This window comes from Dunckerocampus dactyliophorus, chromosome 10 (assembly GCF_027744805.1).
Source record: "Dunckerocampus dactyliophorus isolate RoL2022-P2 chromosome 10, RoL_Ddac_1.1, whole genome shotgun sequence".
NCBI lineage: Eukaryota > Metazoa > Chordata > Actinopteri > Syngnathiformes > Syngnathidae > Dunckerocampus > Dunckerocampus dactyliophorus.
The window spans coordinates 27,924,779-27,938,593 of record NC_072828.1 but is presented as its reverse complement, the minus strand read 5'-3'; the positions used below and the strand labels follow the sequence as shown (position 1 = coordinate 27,938,593).

General features: G+C 39.0%; 1 protein-coding gene across 2 annotated transcripts in view; it reads left to right on the top strand.

The window, feature by feature from the left end:
* Nucleotides 1–3,528, top strand: part of tsc22d2 (TSC22 domain family 2) — a 35,035-nt gene extending 31,507 nt beyond the window's left edge. For both annotated transcript variants that reach the window (XM_054789992.1, XM_054789991.1), the window contains 2 exons: nucleotides 745–796; nucleotides 1,717–3,528. In XM_054789992.1, the coding sequence (XP_054645967.1) occupies nucleotides 745–796; nucleotides 1,717–2,040 (376 nt within the window). In that variant the 3' untranslated portion in view covers nucleotides 2,041–3,528. The remainder of the gene's footprint in view (nucleotides 1–744; nucleotides 797–1,716) is intronic.
* Nucleotides 3,529–13,815: the final 10,287 nt, after the last annotated feature.

The following is a 13,815-nucleotide window of genomic DNA, read 5'->3' as shown; positions in this document are numbered from 1 at the left end:
GCTGGGATAGGCTCCGGCATAGCTGCGGCCCTCATGAGGAGAAGCGGCATAGAAGATGTATGGATGGAGTTAAGTAATAATAAGTTCATTAGTGTCATTGTTTGAGCTGAAGTCCTGATCTATATAATGTATATTAATTACAATTAGATATATATATATATATATTTTTTTAATACTACGTATTATGTAATGTTGTACTGGTTTCATTTTAATTTTTTCTTTCAACATTGTAATTTATTGAGATGCACCTGTGTGTTTTTATGAACTTGAAGGGTTTTCCCCTGATGGCAATAATGAGTCATGATTGTGTGTGTGTGTGTGTGTGTGTGTGTGTGTGTGTGTGTGTGTGTGTATGTACATGGCAGCGCTACAGACACCCATCGTGTCTGCTATTAATAATTTCTCTCCTGCCAAAGCAGAAATGTAAGCAATTATGATGTTTGTACAACTGAAGTCAATGCACAACATAATTCATGTTGATACTTTTGTTTTTTTTATTAGGGCGTTATTACAAGTTTTTATGTGAACTTTTTTGTGTTTTTAGAGTGTTAATGTGTAGTATATTGGGTTTGAATGCATTGCCTTATTTGTGACTTCATGTGGGGGGTGGGGGGAGTGATGTTTTGCTTGTTTGTGGTCTCTTAGCAATAACTACAATGCATCACCTTGTGTCCACCACCCGTTTAGTCACTGGGGCACTGATGCAAAAGACCTGTTTCTCATGTGTTGTTTTTCCCTCCACAGTGCATCCGGCGCCAGCGTAGTGGCCATCGATAACAAGATCGAGCAGGCCATGGTGAGTTCTACCCTCAAGCCGGCATTTATGGAAACTTAGCTTGGGAAAAAGTCCCGATCATTTTATGGGAATAAAGACAAAATGCTATGACGGGAAAATGTACAAAGTTGAAATAGCTGGGAATAAAAAAAAAAACAAAAAAACAACAACAACAACATAGCAGAAATGGCAAATACAGCTGTAATTTTATGAGGAAAAAGTCAAAACCTAGTCTAACAAGGAAAAAAAAGAATAAACTTGTAATATTCTGAGTAAAAATAATGTCATTTTAGTAGCATGGAGTTAAACTGAAAGGAAAAAAGACAACTTTTAAAGTTGTAGATTTATGAGAAACAAAACAAAACAAATTTGTAATTTTTGGAAAATTAGGTTGGGGGGGGGGGGGGGAAATTATAATCTTATAGCAAAGTCATATATATCATGGAGATAAAGTCGGAATATTACAAGAAGAAAAGTAACAGCGAAGAAGAATGTGGAAATATTTGGAAAATGAAAAAAAAAGACAACAAAAATGGGGAATGAGCAAAGACCGAAGTTCATACTAATAATAGACTTTTTCACCTATATTACAAAACTGAGATGTATTTTCTTCTTCATATATATATATATACAGTATATATATATATATATATATATATATAAAAGAAAGCATATACAAGTATAAGTTGCTCCAGAGTATAAGTCGCAGGACCAGCCAAACCATGACAAAAAGCTTGACTTATAGTCCAGAAAATACGGTATACAAAACTTCTTAGCGTATTTCCAAAATGTCAAAGGGGCCCTTGCATCCTTTTTTGGTATGTGTCCCTCGCTGGAAAAAGTTTGGACACCCCTGCTGTATGTCATGTTAAGCAGGCACTTTTCAGTAATAATATAATAATCATAATAACGAATATGAATTCCCTGTGTTGTTTGTGTAGGATCTGGTGAAGAGCCACCTGATGTACGCCGTCCGCGAGGAGGTGGAGGTGCTGAAGGAGCAGATCAAGGAGCTTTACGAGAGGAACTCCATGTTGGAGCGCGAGAACGCCGTGCTGAAGTCGTTGGCCAACTCGGAACAGCTCAACCACCTCACCAGCCAGCTCAGCCAGGGCGGCAGCAGTGGAAGCGACAGCAGCAGCACGTCGCCCCCCCCACCACCGCAGCAGCAGCAACACTCGGCCGTTACAAACAGCAGCGCCCCCTTGGCGCACCACGAGGGTAGTCAGAGCGGCCACCATCAGCCCAACATCACCTCGGCGTGATCCCTGCCTCCCCACATACACACCGACACACACATCCTTGTCCACTGATCCTGTTAGCCATGACAGCAATAACGCTCCATGTTAAATGGGCTCCTTTTAAGGCAAAATACAGACGCCGTCATCACCCGTTGTAATTTTTGGCTGCTTGGAAGCCACTTGGTGGCGAAACACGCCGTCCATAGCACACGTATGGTGCGGGGGAGGGGAATCCAGCACGGACCACTCATGTGACAGAAGGGAGGAGCGGAGCCGAGTGCCTCCTTCATGATATGCTGCAACAAAAACTTTTGTTGTACTTTTTTCTCATAATACTTTTCATTATTATTAGTTCACTTTGTAGTATTTAGCATTTATTTATTTCAGGGCTGCTATTATTATTTTTTTTCTTAATGTCATGAACAAAAAATGTCACAAAAGGCTAAACTTCTTTTTGTTTGGAATCTGTCAGGTTTTTGTGGTGGTCTCTGGCAAACAAGCAAGTACCAGTAAGTAAGTCAGTAAGTAAATAAGTAAGTAGGCAATAAGTTGCAACACTAAAGCCCAGTTGAGTTGAATGTATATTTTGTAAAGTATTCCGAGTGAAGAAGGTATGTACAGTAATGAGATATGGCAGGTTTTGTTCAAGACGTTTATTCATTGTCTTTGTCTATGTGGGGCGGGGGAGGGGGGCAGGGTTCATCGAGGGGGTTTGGTTGTGAAAAAGCTGTGAAAAATTGTTGGACCTACTTTATAACCAAAGACGCAAAGCTGTGTAAGTCTGTTTTTTTGTTTGTTTTGTTTTGTTTTGTTTTTTTTTCATTGCCCTTTATGATTTTGTTTTAAAAATGCACACTATATTTTCCTCCTTTATGCGTTGTTTGGCTCTTTGCATGATGTGCATGCCGTATCATCAAACCACTTTCTTAAACCCATGCTTTTAATTCAGCAAGTTTTTTTGAGTGGGGGGGGGGTCATGAAAGGGAAGAGCGAGAGTTGAAGACAGGAACAGGAAGTTGGAAATGGAGCCATTTTTTGGTTTGTTTGTGTTTGGTATACAGAGAGACCGTTGAGTTATGGAGTTTATCGTATTTAACCGCATCGTAGCGTTCCAACACGTCCTTACAAAACAAAACAAAACAACCTTCCACGTTATCCACAGTGCTGGAGAGAGTATATTATGGGATGTTCATGTTCTGTCTTGTCTGTCGTGCCTCCTCGTGCGTCACCTGATGCCATCAGGTATTTCTTTGTGGCTTACAACCAAACCAAAATACTTGGTGATTGTACAAGATTTCCTTTTTTGTTGATTTTTTTTTATACGACCGGGTTTATTTGTATTTTTTCCTTGACATGTTTGATTTGAAGGAGATGCCGTGTACATGTCAGGTGTACAGTATGGAAGTCATCACTGAGCCTTGGAGAAAATATCTTAACGACGCCCTTGTTAATGTGCTGTTCAGACGATTTTAGTTTTCAGACAATAAAAAAATGACTGTTTTATTAAGAAAATCTGTCGGTTTTTTTTTATTGACCCATCCCAGTTGTGCCTCATGCTACTTGTATTATAAGGGGTGATCATTTTCAGGTCAAAACTGGGGCGGTCAGGTGATCACAGTTTACCACTTAATCACCATTTGCAACTGGGTGTGAAATATGCCCATTTTTACTGTTTTTTTTTTATGAACAAAAAGATAAATGATAAAAAAGATAAATGACAGGACACAATTACTTATACATTGGGGTGAAAAAGTGTTTTCCCCCTTCCTCATTTTTTTTTTTTTTGCATGTTTGTCACACTTAAATATTATTATTATATATTATTATATTGGAGGGAAAAAAATCCAAACCTACCGTACATGGCCCTGTGTTAAAACATAACAGATTAATTGAGATCTATCAGTGTGGAAAAGGTTATAAAGCCATTTCTAAAGTTTTGGGACTCCAGCCAACCACAGTGAGAGCCATTATCCCGGGCTGGTGTGGTTACATGTGGTCTGCGGTTGGGAGGCTGATTGGATGTGCTGCCAAATTCTCAAACGCCTTTGGAGACGGCTTATGGTAGAGAAATGAGCATTCAATACACGAGCAACAGCTCTGGTTCACATTCCCGCGGTCAGCATGCCAATTGCACGCTCCCTCAAATCTTGCAACATCTGTGGCATTGTGCTGTGTGATAAAACTGCACGTCTCAGAGTGGCCTTTTATTGTGGGCAGTCAAAGGCACTCCTGTGCACTAATCATGGTGTCTAACCAGCATCTTCATATGGCACACCTGTAAGGTGGGATGGATAACCTCAGCAAAGGAGATTTCGACAGATTTGTCAACAATATTTGAGAGAAATGGTGATATTTTGTTTGTGGAAAAAGTTTTAGATCTTTGAGTTCATCTCATGAAAAATGGGAGCAAAAACAAAAGTGTTGCGTTTATATTTTTGTTGATTGTAGTATCACAACATTTGAATGACGCTTTTAACCGTGTTGTTATGAGCCATGAAGAGTTGCATTCAAAGACACCAAGTCATTTAAGTTTGTTTTAAGTGCAGATGCATTTGTGGGATATCCAAGCATCCTTAAATGCATCAAATTGTACTTCTGCAGTAAGAGTTGTAAAAATACAGTACAGTTAAACTTCTTTTTTTTTTTTAAAACCCAGCAAAAATGAAAAAAGAGCATAAAGACAAACTTTGTGGGCGAATAAAGTCATAATTTTAAGAGAAACAATAAAAATTTTAATATTAAATATGCTGTTTAAAAAAAAAATTAAAGTCGCAATGTAAGAAATAAACTCAAACAATAAATTTGCAATTGTGGGAAAATTAGTTTGGGAAAAACGTATAATATTCCGAGGAGAAGAAGGTTGAAATATTTGTAAGAATTGAAGAAAAACAGGACAAAAAGTTCGTACAAATAACACACTTTAGCTAATTTACGCCTTTTTTTCCTCATAAATGTACGACTTTATTCCCGTAAATTTACGCTTTTCTTGAAAGCGCCGATTTATTTTTTTTATTTTTTTCAAGGTGGCCCTAACACTCAGTCGGAGTTTTCTCTCTCTGCGTTGACCTGACATGGCCTGCCCTTCAAAGTAAAGGCCTCTGAGCACATGACTTCCAGCGCTAATGCGTGAAATGAGGATGTTTTGTCACCCGGATAAGCCACAAGCAGACCGCCATTCACCCTCGCCGTTAAGTGAGACGAACCTGGAGATTTCCATGACGCCACCTTAAGCCTCAGTCAATCATGGTCGTTTATTCATTTAGGAATTTTGTATTCACGTCCACATCTGTTTGTAACTGCATGATTCGCTTGATTACGTTTGCCCTGCGACGCGTCCGTCTGGCTTCCTGCAAACACGGCGTTTGCCAGCGTATTAAGGAAGATAACTGAGTATGGTGAGTTGCATAATGCTGCAGTTATATCACCCCGTCTCTCTTTTTTTTTTTTTTTTGTTTGTGCATCCGTCATCGCTTTGTTGGCAGGAGTTTGGCGCTTCGATTTCCTTCTAAGAAAAGACGGTAAACGACTCAACCGGTTTCGCAGAGCGTGGTTGATGCAAGGGCAGAGAAAAGACGCCCAACAACCGCAATGGTTGCACGCACGTGATGCTGCCGCTATTCGTGTGCAATATTTACACATGGCTGCCAGTGGCGTTATAACCCAGGGGGGTTTTCTACTGAGGGCTGCATACCGAAAAGAATCAAATTACAACGGATGCCCCCATATTCACAGTTCAGCATGTTTTAAATAGACGCTTGGAAGCCCACGCACACACTTCCCCAACAAGAAGTTACCCAGCATGCCTTGCGGGTTATACATTTGCATCAGTTAGTATTGTTATGCATGTTTATTAGTGTTTAAGCATTTATTTTGATACCTGAATGTAGCGCAGTGGTCCCTAACCTTTTTTGTCCCACAATCCTCCAGCGTCCATTATAGCGATCTAATGCTATTTATTTATTATTATTATTAATATTATTATTAACATCAACAAGCTGGACCTTTAGGCCTTCCCACACAGTATCAGCAGTTGGGACCAAATGTGAGGTGAAAAAATAGCGACAAAAATAAATAGTATAAGTCTAGCTGCCCTGTAGAAAGAAACAACTACGGTGCGTTCAAGGACTGTTGAACAAAGTGGGACGGGTCGCCGCTCATTGAAAGACAATGAAACAAAAACAACAAACATGTAAAAACTGTGGGCAAGAAACAAACAAACTGTATCTTATTTTTTTAATACAATAATAGTTCCAAAATGGATATGCATTTGCTTAAAATTTGTTAAGTTATTTACAATTTTTTTTTAAGTGTTAAAGCTTCGGGACTACAGCAAACCACAGTGAGAGCCATTATCCACAAATGGCCAAAACATGGAACAGTGGTGAACCTTCCCAGGAGTGGCCGGCCAACCAAAATGACCCCACGAGCGCAGCGATGACTCATCCGAGAGGTCACAAAAGACCCCACAACAACATCCAAAGAACTGCAGGCCTCACTTGCCTCGGTTAAGGTCAGTGTGCATGAATCCACCATAAGAAAGACACTGGGCACAAACGGCCTGCATGGCAGAGTTCCAAGACCAAAGCCACTGCTGAACAAAAACAACGTTAAAGCTAGTCACAATTTTGCCAGAAAACATCTTGATGATCCCCAAGACCTTTGGGGAAATACTCTGTGGTCTGATGAGACCAAAGTTGAACTTTTTGGAAGGTGTGTGTCCCATGAAAGAATGCTTTAAAAAATTCCTGGATCCAGACCGTGATCCGGATGGCCCCCAAATTGTAATCAGTTCTTCCGTTTCCCATTTCCGACAGACATTCAGAGCGTTTCAAGTTATTTTGAACACAAACAAACAGACAAATGCCGGCAAAAACAGGTAGGAAGCGTTTGAACACTCAAAACGCATCCTTTAATGCGGAAACAAGTTGGCACAATTTCCCTGTGAGTGTGAACGCGATTAGAAGCATTGCTGCGTGGTCCGAAAAAGGAACAAAGCGCCCCCATCAAAGCACCTGTGGAAGTTAACATTTAGGATTATTCTCCATTGCATGTACTGTGATGCATTTTCCTGTGTGTGGGTGGGGTGGGGGACGCCCTATTTCCAAAATATCAGCCAGTGAGTCACCGGCCAAGTTCCGACCTGTTTCAAATATGCTTCCTCAGCACGACGGCGCATGCATTCATGCACGCATCAAACACTTTTTCATGTGAATCCATGTTACCGCCAATTGTAATCTCATCATCGAGTCCCAAAAAAACCTCTAAAAGGTTTCGGATGATCCTTTGTTTCCGTTTAATTCAATTGAGATGATCAAGCGCTCTAAAAGTTGTGTTTTAGGAGTTGTGTGTTAGATCATATAAACAATTGAGACACTATGGGGCCTCTTTAAGGACTCTTAAAGGCTCGGCAGCAGTTCAACCGAACTAAATGACGTGTACAAGATGACAACCGCAAAGTCTGATATCGTTTATCTGGAGTTTGTTATTTAACAAGGTGCTCCTTAGCCCCGCTGGTGTAATGGTGGAGACTGCCAGGGGTTGGATTCCCAGCCATGGCCGTTGGAAATGTCCGGTGCCGGACCCACGGCGGGATAAATACCGTCATGTGTCTTTTATTTATTGTTACTGAGAATACATTGAAAACCAAGATGGAGTCCCTTCTCTTCCTCCTCATCTCCGCCCACAAGAGTCTTCAATCAAGGTAAAAATAATGTTCAGTCTTTATCAATCCTTTCCGGTCGTCGCTTATCATTATTTTGCATTGTTTTCTGCATGTAAGAGTCGGATTATTTGCCATAAAATGTATTTTTTGTTCATATTTTGGTGTGTCTGGGACGGATTTAAATCAGATTTACATGATTTTCCTATGGGAAAGATTTTAGGTTGGACCGTTTGGAACCAAAACCGAGGCACCACTCCATATATGGTTTTCATTTTGTAAAAAGGCTTAAAAAAAAAAGCCTATTGTAATCGTATATTTTTTGTAGTTATTGACTCATTCAATCCCAGACTTTTTTCAGAAGACAACCCCTTCAGTGGCGCCCATTTTAGACGATTTTGACTGATCTTTCAAGGCCGACAGAATATTGTGTTCTATGGCTATATTAACATGGAACCTACCAAAAGAAAGATTAGACTGCTGTCTTTCTTCAGGAACAAAAAGTTTGTTTCTACCTTTTTCTGTTCTTTAGTAATCATCAGTAGAACATAGGTAAGTTTCAGGAAAATATCAGTTCCCAACTATAAAAGGGAGAACACCAGCTTGTTGTGAAAAGATACATTTCAAGCATAACTCTCACTTTGACACAAATATTTTTTGCTTTTGTGCCAGCTCAAACATCTAAACAACTATACCACCACATAAACAACACAAAAATTGTTGTTTTGCATCAAAATAGCAATTTATTTACAAATATAACACCATTAACTATTTACAATTTTCACATTTGGAACTGAACCAGGCCGCACGGTGGTCTAGTGGTTAGCATGTTGGTCACAGTCTGGAGTGAAAGTTATGCTTGAAATGTATCTTTTCACAAAAAGCTGTTTTTCTCCCTTTTGTAGTTGGGAACTGATATTTTCCTGAAACTTACCTATGTTGTACTGATGATTACTAAAGAACGGAAAAAGGTAGAAACTAACTTTTTTTTTCTGATGAAAGACGGGAGTGTAATCCTTCTTTTGGGTGGTTCTATGTTTATATAGCCACAGAACACAATATTCTGTGTGCCTTGAAAGATCACTCAAAATTGTCTGCCGGGGTTGTCTTTTGAAAAATGGCTAGGATTGAATGACTTAATCGGGCGTTCCTTAGCCCCGTAATGGTACGGCCTTTCATGCAGACAGCAGGGGTTTGATTCCCAGCCAACACCCAGCCATGGGAAATGTCCAGTGCTGGATCCAAGCTGGGATAAATGGGAGAGTTGTGTGGATTAACTAATTAGTATGTTCTTGTCCTGTATCTTTTATTTATTAGTTTATTGTTCGTCTCTCTATTTATTTACATGTTTTCACTTTTTAAAAAGTATTTTTTAATTTAATTAAATTAAATTAAATTAAATTAAATTAAATTAAATTAAATTAAATTATTTTATTTTATTTTATTTTATTTTATTTTATTTTATTTTATTTTATTTTAAAACCATGAGCATGTGTGAGGAGAATGCATTGTGCAGCATGTTATGCCTGTCAGCGTGACCTCCACTGAAATGTATGTCGGGGTAACTTTCATCTTGTTCAGACATGACCCTGCCAATGAGTCACGGTGGACACGCCAAGAAGGTTGGCGCAACACTTTCCCTCCTTACAACTCCATCATCTGCTTGCTCAAACTCGTCTGCGCTGCTACTGCTTTTAACACGTACTGTACTTCCTGCAGCTCTGGTGCGTGTTAAAACGCAAACAAGATGTGGATTCTTCTGGCTTTGCAGGGAACCTTTGGTGGGATGAGCTTGGTGTGGAAGAACTCAAGAGCCCTTACCTCAAGCCCGTCAAACACCTTTGGGGAGATGACAGGCCAGCAAACGCCACCTTTTTCTTCCACTTCCTGTTGACGTGACTGTTTACTACTACTGTATGAATGCCACAATGTGATACTTACACCAATGCTTTTTACTCCACTCATCCTTGGAGGGCAGTGATACTGCAAATGATGGTATTGATTTTCTACCAAGTAATAACATGGCCACCATCGTCGATAAAATACTGATACCGATACTTTATACTCGATATTTGTATTGATCCACCAACACCTACCTGAAAGATCTTATCCAGTAGTTTATTATAGGGGTTAGGGGATACTGCAAATTTTGATATCGCTGCGATACCAGGTAAAGACGGGGCTGCATCGCTGATACCAATACCTTTTACTCGATATTTGCATCAATCTGCCCATCCCTACTAAAAACAACTTAGTGTTTATTCCCAGGGTGGGGCCAGTATTGCCGATACTGATACCGGGACTTTTTCCTTTGTATTTGGGCCGATCCCCCCAGCCCAACTGGAAAGAGCTTGTCCAGTAGTTTTTTCTAGGGATTGTGTGATACTGCAAATTTTGGCATTTATCCAAAATGCTGTACTGTAATTACAGGGATAGTATCGCCGATACCAATACTCTTTACTTGATATTTGCGTTGATCCGCCACCCCCTACTCGAAAGACCTTATCCAGTTGTGTTTAATATAGGGGGTGGGGGACACTGCATATTTTGGTATCGCTCCGATACAAGATAAATACAATACTTTTTACTCGATATTTGCATCGATCCACCCACCCCAACGAGAAAGACCTCATAGTTTATTCTCGGGGTGGGTGATACTGTAAATGTTGGTATCAGTTCAATACTACATAAATAAAAGGCCAGCATTGCTGATACCAATACTTATACCGGTACTTTTTTGTCTATTTGGACCGATCAACCCACCCCTACTAAAAAGAGTTTATACAGTCGTTGTTAGTGGTTGGATGATACTGAAAATTTTGATATCAATCTAATATCAGGTAAATACAAGGCTAATATTTTTTGCTTGATATTGGTATAGATTCACCCACCCCTGCTCAAAAGAGTTTATCCAGTAGTTTATTCTTGGGGTTGGTTGATACTGCAAATTTTGGTATTGCTCTGATACCAATTGGCATTGCTGATACCGATACTTTTTACTCGATATTTGGAATGATGCACCCACTCATAGAGCGATCTCGTAGTTTATTGTCAGGTTGGGGCGATACTCCTATTTTTGTTATTGATCAGATACCAAATAAATACAGAGCCAGCATTGCAGATACCGATAGTGATACCGATCATTTTTAGTTGATTTTTAGATCGATCCACCCACCCCAAAGAGAAAAGCCTCTTAGTTTATTCTCGGGGTCGGCGATACTGCAAAGTTGGGCCAGTATCGCTGATACCGATGCTGATACCGATGCTGATACCAATACTTTTTACTCAGTATTTGGATTGATCTGCCCCCCCCCCCCCCCACCCACCCCCACTAGAAAGATCTTATCCAGTAGTTTATTCTAGGGGTGGGTGATAATGCAAATTTTTATATCGATCTGATACCAGGTACATACAAGGCCAGCATCTCTGATACCAATGCTTTTTACGGTATATTTAGATCGATCCCCTCACCCCTGCTAGAAAAACCAAGTAAATATCGATATTAATCAACATTGCCATTGATACTGATACCGCTACTTTTCACTCGATATTTACATTGAAGCACCCATCCCGCTTGAAACATCTTGTCCAGTAGTGTATTATCAAGTGTGGACGATTTTGGTATCAATTACATACCATGTAACAATATCAACAACAAAACGACACACAGGTATTTGTGAAAACAAAGAAGAGAACTACCGAGCTCAACACCCTAGTATCGGTCCGATACTGCTGTAATCTCGGTATCTATTGGTATTTGGATCGATCCAGCCACCCCCACTATTTAGATCTTACTACTGGAAATGTTGGTATCAGTACAACACCAAGCAACAATATCAATTGTATATACAATATCAACAAGTGACAATATGGATAACAAAAAAAAAAACGCAAAAGAAACCATTTTGTTCCACTTCCTGTTGGGTAACAGCCATGACGTCATGCACGTCATACAGTCAATCCTGCTCTGAAAGCCTAAAGATCCGTTTCATAAATAGGCATGGGGGGGGGGGGGGAAGATGACGTAATTGAAAGCCAGACAATCTCAAGCATGATCACATTCAAGCGACAAACAACGCAAAGTATCACAAGGTTACGGCCAAAAGGAAGTGTTACGTAATCCGTTTTCTACCGCGTTCGCTGTTTTGCAGGACTACGCGCGTATGCGTGTTTTGAAATACTGACTTCTGCTCAGTGTTCCCTCATCGGAACCACACCTTATAATTACCGCGAAGGAGATTTATTGTTTCTCTACAAGAATCGCACTGCTGCCAAGCGGAAAGTTTTCATCCGTCAATCGGCGAGCTCGCTGAAAGATGCGTGGAGAGAAAGGCTGCAGGGAGAATGTGTTTGCATGCAAATGCAATGATGTACATGTGCTGTCTGTTCTACTGCTAGCGAAAGGAGGGGCACAGGACATAGTATACAGCACAGCAGTACACCACACAAACTATTACATTCTATTCTAGGCTGTGTCTTATCCATGATAATTATAATAATAAACCACATTTCTACTTGTAGAACGCCTTTCTCCAAAATACTTTTTGGTGTATGATGTTGCGGGATAAATGAACGCCCCCAAACTGCACCTTTAAGGATAATAATAATATTAATAACAGTAATTTAAAAGTGTATGCCCATAGCTATATATCTTTTCTATTGGGATATATGGAAATGAACGATAGATTAGAAAGACATATGTCTCATTTCTGTCTCCCATGTATTTACAGGTTTTACTCACAGGTATGGTGACAGATTCGTTTCTTTACATAAAGAAATCGCACTTTTAAATGCTGTGCTGCTATAATAACAATAAGAATAATGATAACAATATCAATACTTATAATAAAACTTACAGTAATCAATATCAGTAATAATAATTTTTTAAAAATGTTTTATTTGTTGTATTTTGTATTATTGTTATCAAAATTACTAAGAAGTCTTATTATTAATGGTAATTATGACATATTATTAGTAATTATTAAATACTTATGTATTATTATTAATTATTATTACATTATATAGTAAATTTTCATTATTCTGATTTTGTTATTCTTATTCATTTTGTTAAAAAAAATAAATAAAACAAATGATATAATCATAGTAATATAAAAAATATATAATATCGAATATTATAAATACACAAATACATACATATTTTCATTACTATTATTATTATTATTGAAAAAAATAAGATACCCACAATTGTTCATTTTCTGTGGGTATGTATGGAAATTGATAAAATGTGGAAAGAATAATACTGTGTATACTGTATCACGCCTTTCTCGGTTACCAGTTGATGTGACAGTGAGTAAATGCCACCATCTAGTGGTCAGTTTCTGTATTTCCTCACCTGTTTATATGCAAGTAAACGGTGAATTCTCTGCAATGACTTGAAATACGTATGCTGCTGTATTATGTTACATAAGTATGACAGGTTTATTATACTGTACAGTGCGTGTTATTGGTAGATTCGTGTTGATGAGGAGTCAACTGCAGTATCGTTTCACAACAGCAGGTGGTAGTATTAGCTGAGACAATACTAGATGCCGGTGTGCTGCTATTGTAGTACCATAGTAAGGGTTTTTGGTACAATACAATACAATAACAATATCAACAAAGTAAAAGTATCAACAAAATAACAATGATACAACATTGGTATCGACACGTTTGACATTTGGGTTGACCCCCCTCCTACCAGAAGAGTAGTTTATTCATCGGGTGGACGATACCACAAATGCTGGTATCGATTTCATTTGTTATTGCTCTGTTTCAAGATCGGATCAATTAGATTCAAACGCTACCTTTGGTATCGATAGTGTTGGTATTTGCATCGTCACCCACTCGAAAGATCTTAACCAGTTGTTCATTCTAAGGGTGGGTGATACAGCAAATGTTTATATCGATCTGATTTAAAGTAACAATATCAACATTGTATGTTTGTTGATACAATGTTTGTGAAAATGATGCTAGTATCGATCCAATATTAATAATATACTTGGTATAAATAATATGGATGTTTGGATCACCATCCCACCCCCTACTAGAAAGATCGTATTGCGTGTTTACCATGGGTGGGTGATACTGCACATTTTAGTATCAGTCCGATACCAAGCAACAATATAAATAACTGATACTAC